Here is a 13,471-nt window from a genome sequence, read left to right as displayed (position 1 = left end):
GGCGTTTACACATTGAAATTTCTAGGTCACGATGAGGCTTACTTAAACGGACCACTTTTCTAAGCTTCTCTGACGTCAGACTCTACCACTTACCATGTGACTGGGAGAGCGATTAGTTAACTTCTTATAGCATCATTTACCTAAAATGGGGATGATAATTGTATGCACTTTATGTGATGGTTGTGAGGAACCAATGTATGTATATCATACATAACTCACATAAGATGCACAACACTGAACCAGGAGGAATGTGTTGGCCACTTTAATAATGGTGGTGACAATAATGAAGGACTTATACTCTGCACATGTGCAACATATCTGTGGCTGTGTAGATGAGTGGTGCTCACAGTCCACTGGGGGGATGTCTGTGATGGAACTTTGTCAGCATCATGTGGAATGGTGGCATGTTAGGGGGGATGGGCAAAAGGGACTCGTTTCTGCACAGGGATTTGAGGGTCATCTGGAAGTGGACTCATGAAAGTTGACTTAGGTAGTCTTTTTTGATGCCTGTGGGCTTACATATTTAACCCAAGAAGAACATTCACATCTTGGCAAATCTTGGATTAAAACTCCCATAGTACCTTTGATTAATTATGGACTGTACTGGCATCTCAGACTTCCTATTTATTTTGGCCCCTGACATCCTGGCATAGACTTTCCTTTCAAACCAAAATATTTTCTTTTCCCTTCTTCACTAGGGAAAGTTTCAGCCAGAAAGAGAAACTTCCATTGACTGATATAGATACATAGTTGTCTGCAAAGTGGTGATCACAGAGCTGTCTGTCTTTGTAGGGAGAGAGTGAGCGAAGGGAGTAGTAGCTGACTTTTGGCTTTGGTTCTTAATAATGTGGCTGTATTCAGTTAAGTACTTTTTGTGGGTTAGATCCAGTCTAGTAATGCAAAAACATGCTAACCCAAGTATAAACAGACAAGAACCAGTAATAGAGTGGTCATGGTGGTTGAATTGTTGAAATTGAACTTGATTGTAATCTTTTTCCAAGCTAGGCGTCTTGGGCTCGGAGAGGGCTTTGTTTTGGGTTCTGAGAGCAATCCCTTCGCTTTATGCAGAAACCTTAAAATGGGTGACGTAGACTATTTAAGCTGGACTGTATCGTGGCCAGTCAGCCAGGATGTAACTCACAAACACAACCCCAAGTATCTAAGGAAGTTAACCTGTTGAATGTAATTGCTTGACTCAGTGCCACTCAAAGTGTGGTCCCTGGCTTCACTTAGAAACTTACTAGAAACGTGAATTCGTGGATCCTACCCAGGCCTACTGAATGAGATACTTTTGTGGGTAGACCTCCTAAACTATGTTTTGACAAGATCTCCAGATGATTCTGATAGACTCTCGAGCTTGAGAATCACCGTCTCTCATACGCTCTCAAGTTTTAGAATATCCATCTGGATGTTAAAAAGAAAAAAAAAGCCATGAATGATGATTTTGGTTTGTGGTATAACTGCAGTCTAGTTGTTCTTCCTGTGTCAATAGACCGACAGGTTCATGTGTTTCTTTTGGCTACTCCTGGAATGTTATGAAAAGCCATGTCATCAGATATTTGCTGATGTAAGGCTTCCTATTTTGCCATGGCAGTCAGGATCACTCAGGTGTAAGTTAAAAGGACATGTCCTGGGGCGCCTGGGTGGTGCAGTAGGTTGAGCGTCTGACTTCAGCCAGGTCACACGATCTCGCGCTCCGTGAGTTCAAGCCCCGCGTCGGGCTCTGGGCTGATGGCTCAGAGCCTGGAGCCTGTTTCCGATTCTGTGTCTCCCTCTCTGTCTGCCCCTCCCCCGTTCATGCTCTGTCTCTCTCTGTCCCAAAAATAAATAAACGTTGAAAAAAAAAAAAAAAGGATGTGTCCTGCTGTTTGAAGTACTAATTTGTTTTATCAGAACATTATTTTTTATCAACTTGGATTTTCATATTAGCTTGTATGGTTTTTTCCCATTAGAGATTGTTCTGTGAGGTACAGATGACAGAAACTGAAACCAACCAGTTACTGACCTGCAACTCTATATGTTAAATATAACAATTAGGATTACAAAATAAAATGAGGTCTAAGTGTCGTAGTCAGGTTTGCTTTGCTGAGCCTTGAAAATAATTGGTACTCTTCTATCTTCATTCATGATTATTAAGCTCACATGTTCTAGAGTCGGAAGGCCTGGGTTCACATTCTGCCCCTCCACTTACCTCACACTGATACAGTTATTTAATCACTCTAAGTTTCCATTTCTTCATCTGTGAAAAGGGATAATTCCGGAACATACCTAAGTGTATAGGATTTTTGTGAGGAATAAAGAAGATCATGTATATGAAGCATTAGAGCTTGATAAGTGTTAGCTACTAATGTTAGTGGTATTATTACTACTGTTACTACCACTTCTACTCCTGTGGTTGGCAGATGAAAGCCTAGAGTGGCATTTGTGGTAAGTTTTTATTTTTTATTTTATTTTTTTCAACGTTTATTTATTTTTGGGACAGAGAGAGACAGAGCATGAACGGGGGAGGGGCAGAGAGAGAGGGAGACACAGAATCGGAAACAGGCTCCAGGCTCTGAGCCATCAGCCCAGAGCCTGACGCGGGGCTCGAACTCCCGGACCGCGAGATCGTGACCTGGCTGAAGTCGGACGCTTAACCAACTGTGCCACCCAGGCACCCCTGTGGTAGGTTTTTAATTTGTGCACCATATCTATTTGCCACCTTGACAGAAAGAAGGAAGATGAGGCTTCTTTTCGTATCTTCTTGGTACCTCTGATGTAATCCTATATTATCCTTATACATACTCTTACACATTTTATTCTTTCTTTCTTTCTTTATTGAGAAATATTCCAGTGCCTGCAATTTGTTGGGCACTTGCCAGCACATTCCTGCTCCCTGGACCTTTACAGCAGAGTATCTCATTTATACCAATGTATGTCTTTTGTTTTATTTTTATTAACATTTTTTTTCTTAACGTTTATTTTTTTGAGAGGGGAGGGGAAGAGAGTGAGGGAGACACAGAATCTGAAGCAGGCTCCTGGCTCTGAGCTGTCAGCACAGAGCCCGATGTGGGGCTCGAACTCACGAACCGTGAGATCATGAACTGAGCCGAAGTCGAACACGTAACTGAGCCACCCTGGCACCCCTGTGTAAATGTATGTCTTAATTAGTGTGGTCCTTTGACTGCTTACCCAAGGAATTACTGCCTGCTCTGGAGGGCGATTTAGGCTTGAATCCTGACTAAGCTGCTGAACTATGCAGTAACCTGTCTGTGCAGTAAACAGAATTTTCCTTAGTCTTAGTTTTTATCATGAAAACAGGAATAATGCCATCTAACTTAGAAGGAGGTTTGAGGATTAATTAAGACAGTATTTATTAATAAAGTACTTAAGGGGCACCTGGGTGGCTCGGTTGGTTAAGCGTCTGACTTTGGCTCAGGTCATGATCTCACGGTCCGTGAGTTCGAGCCCCGCGTTGGGCCCTGTGCTGACAGCTCAGAGCCTGGAGCCTGTTTCAGATTCTGTGTCTCCCTCTCTCTCTGCCCCTCCCCTGTTCATGCTCTGTCTCTCTCTGTCTCAAAAATAAATAAATGTTAAAAAAAAATTTTTTTTTAAAGTACTTAAAATAATGTCAGGAACTTAGTAGGTGTTCAGTAAAAGATAGTTCTGTTTTTCTGCCTTTTCTCCCTTTAGGCTGCCAAGAGAAACAGGTGATGGTATGTTGAAGCAAATATGGTTTCTGGTGTTTTTTGTTTTATAATAGAGTCTTTGCCCTTTCACCTGAAATCAGCACATCCCCTTCAACAAATTGTTTTAAGTAAATTTTTTTTATTTAAAAAGCCTATTTTCCATTATGTATAGCATAAGAAAATGTAACGATTGTCCTCCTAAGACTTTTAAGGCTTCGTTTCTTATTAACCTGTGATTGACTCTCACATTTTCGTGGGCACAAAATGATGAGCTTTCATTAGTCATTCTCAATTACATCTTTGCTTCCTGCCAATAGTCATCAATATAATTAAACTAAATCTTGGGAGACCACAAACTAAGGACATCAGAAGGCTGGAATACAAATGTATTTTGGAGCTAGGAAGAGGTCATTATAGATCTAATCAAATGTTTTCCTTTTTCAGATCAGCAAAGAGGTCTGAAAGGTGAACGTGCCCAAACTCACATGACCCACCAGTGGAGGAGTTGGGGCTTCCTAGGGTCTAATGTTCATTCCACCGATTTATGCTGATGTTCATATTTTGGTTATCAGCTCAAGCTCAATCTAGGAGAGCTGTCACTTAGCAAGTTTTTTATTTTATAGTTTACTTTCTGGGAAATGGATCCTAGAAAATAGATAAGTGATTATGATATTTGGCCCAATTAGCAATCAAAAAAAGGCAAAGTCAAAGAATGAAATAGGGAAATCAAAGCCCTCTTATTTTGACACTTTGGTTACTGCGTAGGAAAACCAACATCGTTTGTGTTCTTGTTCCTTGGGTTTATTTATTTGTGTCTACTTCTCCACCTATTTCCTAGTGGCTCACTTAAATTTTAGTGTTTTTTTTTTAAATATTTTAACTTTTTATTTATTTTTGAGAGAGAGTACAAGTGAGGGAGGGGCAGAGCGAGGGGGATACACAGAATCTGAAGCAGGCTCCAGGCTCTGAGCCATCAGCACAGAGCCTGATGCGGGATTCGAACCCACGAACCATGGGATCATGACCTGAGCTGAAGTTGGACACTTAACTGACTGAGCCACCCAGGCGCCCCTAAATGTTAGATTTTGTTTTTATTTTAATTAGAGGTTAAAAATCGATGGAAAAGACCAGTGAGAGGGAGTAAGTCAAGAAGGATAAACTTTAGACCCTCTCTGAGAACAGAATGTTTACTGGACAAAATGTGTGGCTTTTGAACTCTTTGAATTGCCAAGGCATCATAAGAAATAAAATGTTATATGGATGTAGTTATTTATAATAATTGTAATAAGGCTGGACTGTGGGAAGGAATACATATTAGGCGGTTGGCAAGAATGTGGTACTTGTGCCATTGGGTCTGTACCTTGCACTTAAATCATCAGCAGTCTGTCCAGACGCCATTCCCTCTTGAATCCACACAGAGCCTGAAAATCTTTCTCAACACATCGCATCTGAGAATCAATACCAATTGATCAGAGTTTGTATATTGGCATTTATTTGTTAATCTTGTATTAAATCGTGAGAAATGAAAGTTAGTATGAGTGTAAAAAGGATAGAGGGTTTGTTTGTTTTTAATCCCATAAAGCATTACTGAAAATTTAAAAATTTCATTTAGGATTTTAATATGTTCCACCAGTTACAAGTCAATGGTTATATTAGCAAAAATCTTTATGTTTCAGGCACTATGCTGGGGGAGGAGGTAATGAAGTGGCTTTGGTAAATTTCAGTACCACAGTTAGAAACTTACAGGTTAAAAGGAAGCTTATTTTTTGTTTTTTTAAATAATTTTTAAAATATTTTTTTTAAATGTTTATTTATTTTTGAAAGAGAGAGGGGGCCCAAGCAGGGGAGTGGCAGAGAGAGGGAGACAGAGGATCTGAAGCAGGCTACGCACTGACAGCAGAGAGCCCAATGTGGGGCTCAAACTCCTAAGCTGCGAGATCATGACCGGGGCCAAAGTCAGATGTTTAACGGACTAAGCCACCCAGGTGCCCCAAAAGGAAGTTTCTTTCTTTCTTTTTTTAAGTGTTTGTTTATTTTTGACAGAGAGACAGAGCTTGAGCAGGGGAGGGCAGAGAGAGAGGGAGACACAGAAATCAAAGCAGGCTCCAGGCTCCAAACTTGGAGCACAGAGCCCGATGTGGGGCTCTAACTCATGAACCATGAGTTCATGACCTGGGCTGAAGTCGGATGCAGAAAGCTTCTTTATTTAATGGGAACAACTGTCATAAACCAAAACAAACTGCTTCTCTTCAGTGATCTTGTTATTCAGTGATTGGCAAAATGCAAGTTCTGGAAATTCACAAGGTTGCTTACTGCCTTAGTTGCATTAAAAAAGAAAAAAAAAAAAAAAAAACAAAAAAAACCAGGCTGAGTATCCTCTACCCCACCACCCAGGACAGCTATTTTGGCAAAAGAAAACCTACAACTCTAAGGCAGGAAAGGGAAAATGTAAGAACAAACCTTAAGGAAATAGGAGGAAAGAAATATTTTAAATATTTAAAAATTACTTGAAAGCATTTATTTATTCATTGCTTCAGCAAACGCTTGTGCTTTCTACCTTTCAGATCCTGGGTGAGGCACAGTGATACAGAAATGTAGGGCAAAGCTTCTCAACCTGTTTCATATCATGACACACATAGAAAACGTAATATTGAAACAGAAATCATCTGTTAGGGAGTTCCTGCTACATCAGTCCTGTGGGCTTAGGCGATTAATATCTTGGCACACTGCCACCCTTTGGAGTTGTACCCATTGGGAACATTTGATGTAAGACATACTTCCTGACCTTGAGAAACTGACGACATAGGCAAGTTATCAGACACCGAGAATTCTTGCCTCCAACACTGGTTTTGTATCGGAGGTAGTAGAGACAGTGGATGGCCTAGTTATCGGTGTGGTTCGTAGATTTCAGAACAGGGGACAAAATCCAGCAACTGTAGAATAAGACAATGGAATTTTGTTTTAACTTCTTTCTCAAGTTATGCCTCAAATCCACCTAGCTTTCAAAAGAATAGGCAGTTTTGATTTAATTCAAGAGTTTTGATTTGATTCAATGCTTGAGATGAAGAAGGATAAAAAAACAGCAGTTGTCTCCCTTTTTGTGAACACTACTCTTTGGAAATTCTAATTCTGGCCACGTGTCCTCCTGCTTCTCTGTAGACCATATTGAGAAGGTGAAGATGATGAGGAAAGAATCGGGAAGAAAAGTGAGAAAGATATTCTGGAGGGAGTTGTACCAGGTCAGAGCAGAACAGCGTGTTAAGGCTTCTGCTCCCCATCCCCAGCTTCATCCTCTCTACCCCCAACAAAAAACCTGTAATACTCTGTTTTAAATATTGGATTATATCCAAATATAACTGTTCTTGAGCTCCTCAAGTTGCAGAGGTAAAGAAATTGGTGTCAGGGCTGTATCTTTCTCTCTAAATAAACATTAAAAAAAAAAAGAAATTGGTATCCTATAACAATTCATTCAGAGAACATTCTGAATGTCTACATGGTGGAGTGTGGTCAGACGTGATCCCTATTTCAGGGAAATAGGACAGGCGGTGTTACAGAAGGACGGAGGAGAAATGCCAAGTTGATCAAAAAATGCTGTCCAGTGGAGAACGTGCTCTATCAGTCTTAGGGTTCTAGAAGTTTGCTAGGAAAGAGCAAAAGTGAGATTCCACAAATTGAAAGAAAGGGGTGGGGGATAAAATCAGGGGAACCTTTTTTAAAAAGCCAAAGCTTTGAGTTAAAAAGTAACGTAAGAGAAAATAAAGCTGAAGAGAAGGTTATAGACTCCCGCTTGTCAAATTCCTTTGGAAGCCCCTTTTCTTTAAGACGTTTGGCAGTTGTCTCTGTATGTGCACCTGTTTATTCTTCGGGTGGTTCCGAAACCTGTATTACTGCTTCCTTTCCGAGTTTAATTTGAAAATATTTTCATCTCCTACTCGTCACTTGTCAGGCTAAACTTAATCTTAGTTATCTCTAGTACTTTTCCTCCAAAAGAATGCCAGAGCGGTTGGTTCGTGGTGTATTTTCAGATTTCTCACCTACTCTTGAAATGCATTTGGTTAAGCCAGGGTTTAGACCAACAGTGTTGACCCCCTGTCTTCCCTTTAAAATTATGGCAGCAATATCAAGACTGCCTTGCCACTTAGTGGTCAAAAGACTTTTGGGTAACGATTTCCAAACTTTGGGTTACAAGCATATGGCTATTCGGTAGCAATCTCTACTGAATGCAGCTCTGAGCCTAAAGTGCTGAAACAAGTTTGTCAAGTTTTGCCACGTTACTGCAATCTTAAGTGGCAGACAGGTTATGAATTTTATTTTTGCATTTGTTTCATGTTGTTGACTACATGGAAACAGGTTTTAGTTGCCTTTGCTTTCTTAGTAAAAGTAAAGCTTTTATTGAAATTACTAGAAATCAAATCACTCTCTGCTGAACCCTGGGTACTTTTGTGCTTTTGATATTTTGGAAGTGTTACAAATAAAATGTACTAATAATGTACCTTACACATAGAGGGAGTAAAATTGCCCCTTTTTGATCTGTGTCCCATCGGATGCAGCTTACTGTCTCCTTTTATAATTAAAAGCTATTTTAAAAGTGGTTTGTGGCTGTTTGTGTTTGCAGGATCGCCCCAGGACATTTGACATGCACTCCCTGGAGAGTTCCCTCATTGACATTATGAGAGCTGAAAATGATTCCATTAAAGGTAATTAAAAAAAATCTAACTATTTGGTTTTAGTGAATAGTTAAACATTTGTATTATCTATGTAATCTCGTGAGCAATGCAGCAGATATTATGGGTGCATATTTTGTATGTACTCAGTTCCATCAACTTTATACATGGACCTCTCTTGTGAAAAAATCAAACGTATTTGGTGGGCGTCCACTGTGGGCCCTTCCCAGTACCAATTAAGAGAGCTACAAGAGTTCTAATTTAATGGGAGACACGAACCATACACTTCATTTTTTTTTTTTTTTTTTTTTTTACATCTGAGACAAAAAGTGCTCAGTGTCTCAAACCTCTATGTGTCTCTGCTCTTGATAGTGACTGGACACTAGTCAGAGTCCAAATGCTGATAGAGGTTTTGGTCTAGTTTTACATTTTTAAAAACGGCCAGTAGTTTCCAAGTTAAAATGAAGTTTTATTATTGAAATAGTTTTCATGGATTATGTTAGGAAAAAATAGTGTTCTTTCTGCATTCTGGTCTCAATTCTGTTGCTGACTGGCTCTGTTATTTTGAATCGTACATTTTCTTTTGCCTAGGCCTTAATTTCTCATCTTTATAGTAAGAGGCTTAGCCTCACTGTTAAAGTAAGGCACTTATAATGGGTAAGCTTTAAAAATAAAATATAGATGCCTGGACCCCATTCCACGTATGGGATGGGACTTGGCATGTCAACTTTTCAGTGTCTCACGTGATGCTCACCGGTAACCAGGACTGAGAATTACCAGACTGGGTATTCTCTAACGGCCCTTCCAGCTCTGATTTTGTGAAAACTACCCCACAAAATAAGATATTTTTCTGCACATAAATGTCAGTTTACTGGAAAGCAGGGTTGGGTTTTTTTGTTTGTTTGCTTGTTTTTTTTAAAGAAATTTGGAACGTTGGATACATTTGGTCATCCCACTTACCTGTTCGTTCACTCATTCATCCATTCATTTGTTCAGTGTTTATGATCCTACTTTGTGCCAGACGCAGCTTTGCACTAGGGTCAAAGGTGGCAAGACAGCCTGTTGCTTTAAGTGGTGACCAGCCCGGCCTGGTTTTGAGTTTGGTTGATTATATTACTGCTGCAGTCAAACTTTTAAGTATTTTTTCAGCAGACGAACAATGGTACATTTTTTTCAGGAGAGCTTTTTGAGGTCTGGGGAGATGAAAAATAGTATGTGAAAAAAGTATGCATCCAGCTGTTGAGATAACTTTGCCATAATTAAGAATATTTTTGAAGATCTTTACTGAATTCCCCATATAATTCTGACGGGTGACTCTAACCCAGATACACAGTCTGTTTCTGAGGAAAGATGATCTCTTGTTCAGAATTTATTTTTGCCATTCCTTAGCACTCTGACTTGGGGTCAGCCTCTTTGACGTGTCTTTCTGTTTTCTCATCAGAAGAGTGAGGAGAGTCTAAGGCCCTTTCTAGCACCAGAAAAACTACACACTCTTAAATTAAAAGTATAAGCTAAAGGAGAAATGTGAATATGGTCTGTAGATTGTACCAACGGCAGTTTCCTGGTTTGTACTCTACTTATGTAAGGTGTCACCACTTGAGGATGCCGGATAAAGGGTACATGGGATCTCTCTGTACTATGTTTTGCAACCTGCTGTGAATCTGCAATTATCCCCAAATTAAAAGCTAAGTACAGAAAAAGTAGCTGAAGGTAAAGAACATTTGTTTATTCTTATTGTATTCGATTCCTTCAGCAACTTTCTTTTTTTGGGGCGGGGGAGAGCCTCTTATGTACTTGATACAAGGGATAATAAATAATCAGAACTCATTTTTCATGATAAGTGCCTGTTTCTTTTTATTTCATGATATTTTATTTTATTTATTTATTCATGATAAGCGCATTTCAGAGAAAACAGTTTCCAAACGGTAGCAGATGTAAGCAGTTTATTACGTGATGCTTCTAAGAAGCAAGCCCTAACTAGTACTTAGGTGAGAAATAAGAGTTTGCACACATTATTCTAATAGGATTAACAGTAGCATTTCTTTGATTTATCAGATACAGCCAGAATATCTCTCAGGTTTATTTCTATTTCTTCTAGTGTGCTGAATCATCGTATAAAGTTCTGCTTTTATTCTATATTCCCCTTTCAATTTCTTCCTACCAACTTTTACCCAAATCAAGTTTCTTTAAGCTGATTCTGTAGGGATAACGAAAAATTAAGTCCGATGACAGAAAACATCAAATCTGATCGGCCTGGTCTGGAAACATAAAGGTTTTGTAAAAATAGTGATTTATAAAAGGAAGTGCGGCAAAGCGGAAAGGCCATCGGTTTTGGGGTCGGATCTGGATTTCAATTGCCATTCTGTTGCTATGGTTTATGGTGGTTGGGAGGATTGAATGCTATGATATATCCATGAGATCCAGCACACTGCCCAGCCTTGAAAGCACTCAATAAATGGTATAGATTATTACTAAATATCTGTTAAGTCTATTTTCAAGCCTATCAAATGAGAAACTTAGCTCGAACTTAAGCTTAAGTGCAAAGTGACTTAAGTATATTAAGTGAACTTTGTCCCTTTTTTCCTTGAAAGAGTAGTAAAGAATTCATACATGAGTTCTTTGTCCCAAAATGTCAGAGTATAGCTATGCTTGATTTTTTGTATTTAAAAAAAAATTTCTTTTAACGTTTATTCATTTCTTGAGAGAGACAGAGCGTCAGTGGGGGAGGGGCAGAGAGAGAGAGAGGGAGACCTAGAATCCGACGCAAGCTCCAGGCTCTGAAGTGACAACACAGAGCCCTACATGGGGCTCGAACTCATGACCTGAGCCGAAGTCAGATACGTAACCGACTGAGCCCCCCAGGTGCCCCAGCTTGATTTTTTTTAAACCAAGATGATGAACTTTATATTACTGTGGTCTGTTACCACCGAAATGTAGTTTGGCTCGAGGAAATACTTTACTTCTTGTCAAGCTCCCTTGGTTTAGATAGCTACTAGGAAAGCTGTGCTCGATTTTAACAGTGATTCTATTGTGAGATTTTTTTTTTTTAAAGGTGATAACAGAAGTTGAATATCTTAAAAAAAAAAAAAACCACAACAACATATTGTCCTTTTAAAGTAAATATATAAAACCTGCCAATCCATTTTGAAAATAAAGAACCCCTCCGGTTGCTCTGCTACTTTAGAAATGGAGAAAACAGAATATGGGCCTTGATTCTGTGAGATTAGTAGAAAGTAATATGCCTCTTAGAAAAAAAAGTATGAGAATTCAATTAAAAGAATTTGAGAATTAAAAAGAGCCCACCATATGGAAGCAAATTTTATATTTGGGTTTCTTTTATCTTAAAAATAATTTCATAAAATATATTATGAATGACTTCACTTATTTTTAATCCTTCGTTTGCAGTTCCTTATAGAAATGTGATTGTTGAATGTGTTTAAAGTTGATATAAGACCTAGAAGTTGGATGGATTGATATGGCTATATTATTCATCTAAATTAAAAAAAAAAAAACCTAGAAAACGAAATTTTGCTTTTCCTTTTGGGAAAAAAAATCTCCTTTAATGTAGTGTGGTTTAAAACTTAATTTTGCAGTCAACAGACAAAATGCTTAATAGGCCTAGGAACCTTCAAATATAGCTTTTGAGTATCTTTATGAACATGTTGTTGATTCCAACTGGCTTGTTGAAAACCTTTCATCTTTTTAAAATTTTTTTTAACATTTTTAACAAATGTGCAAAAGGAGTACCTGGCCTTCATTTCATAATTTATATTAGTTTTGTTTACAGTTGAAGTAGTTTCTCCAAGAATATTAAGGCTACTGTCATTTTCTTCATGGACAGAGGATTAGCTCTTTGGGAGGAAAAGGGTCTTGCCTCTACCTTATCTCCATGTCCTTTCTCTGATCAACTGGCATGTCTGTATGTTATTTTTATCCACGAAATTATATATTGCATTCTCCATAACCAATGCCGGTAATAGTCCGTAAGAAGCCTTTCCCCAGAGACCGATTTCATTTTCTTTACTGCACACCCAGTCTCGTAAGCTAAGAGCGTGAGCCATTGACAGATTTTGAATTTTGATCTCCCAGTGGCAGGTTGCTCATTGCCACAGAATTATTAGGCTTATCAAGTATTTCCTTCACCTGGACAGAAGAATCTTTTACTGTTGTAGGTGGTCAGCTGATCATTTGGGGGGATATTCTATCTTACTGTTATTTGTGTTTTTTCTTGCCTGTGAAATTGGTACTCACTGTTTAGAAATGGAGTAGCGTGAAATATATTAAAACCACATGCGAGCACATCTGTTTTCAGCCTTCTGAAGCATGGGCTGGACACAGTGAAATAAAAGATTCACAAAATGGTATTATATTCAGTGTATGGTAGGAAAGACCTCTGACGATTAAGGAGCCTTTTTTTTTTTTTTCCCTTTTCTGTCTGGGAAGGGAATGAAAGAGTATAGATGTAAACCAAAAAGTAGCTGTTAGGGAGAGGAAGCAGAGGGAGGCCGCACTGGAATAAAGAGAGAGAAATAGTACTTGAAAATTATCAGATGTCAGATGGAGTAAAACAATCCACAGTTTCATAATAGTGGCTGAGTATTTTAAATCCTGTATACGGAAGCAACTTAGTATATAGTTTGCTTCATTTCACTAGAAAGCCAAAGGAGACAGCAAAATTATTGCGAGAATAAAGGCAAATCTGTAAATTGTCAAAACATTATAGTTGTTCTTCAGGTATCAACTAACTAAATTATGAGTCAGAATATCATCCTATTTTTTCCTCAGAATATTGTGAAATTGGAATCCTCTTGTCTTTATATTGTTACAGAATGTATCTTGCTTTCATTTTTGGAAGAGGGACTAAAAGTATCCACCCAGTGAGTTTCAGGCATCTTAAATACTTGACTTGAATGTAAGCAATAAGGATTGCATTCAGAAGTGCAAGTTGTTTCAAGTGCCATTTTTTTTACATATCCCGTGGTGCCCAAGAAATCTATTGCATATGTAGAGTAAGCAGTGGGAGTATGTTACACACTTAGACATTACTGCCACACTTGCTTCATGCATTCATTTAATAAGAATTTATTTTGAGAGCTGGATCTACCCCAAAAACGCGATGTATTTAATTCCCGGCTGCCG

General features: G+C 38.7%; 1 protein-coding gene and 1 long non-coding RNA gene across 5 annotated transcripts in view; both read left to right on the top strand.

The window, feature by feature from the left end:
* Positions 1 to 13,471, top strand: part of CPEB4 (cytoplasmic polyadenylation element binding protein 4) — a 66,723-nt gene that overhangs the window by 13,991 nt on the left and 39,261 nt on the right. For all 4 annotated transcript variants that reach the window (XM_015072700.3, XM_015072698.3, XM_015072701.3 and 1 more), the window contains exon 2: positions 8,284 to 8,365. In XM_015072700.3, the coding sequence (XP_014928186.1) occupies positions 8,284 to 8,365 (82 nt within the window). The remainder of the gene's footprint in view (positions 1 to 8,283; positions 8,366 to 13,471) is intronic.
* On the top strand, positions 2,150 to 3,609 carry LOC128316412 (uncharacterized). The gene is made up of 2 exons (XR_008300286.1): positions 2,150 to 2,431; positions 2,669 to 3,609. It is a non-coding gene; the product is annotated as an uncharacterized LOC128316412 (long non-coding RNA).

This window comes from Acinonyx jubatus, chromosome A1 (genome assembly GCF_027475565.1).
Source record: "Acinonyx jubatus isolate Ajub_Pintada_27869175 chromosome A1, VMU_Ajub_asm_v1.0, whole genome shotgun sequence".
Lineage (NCBI taxonomy): Eukaryota > Metazoa > Chordata > Mammalia > Carnivora > Felidae > Acinonyx > Acinonyx jubatus.
Note: the sequence above shows the minus strand (reverse complement) of the source record. Positions and strands in the feature narration are given on the sequence as shown.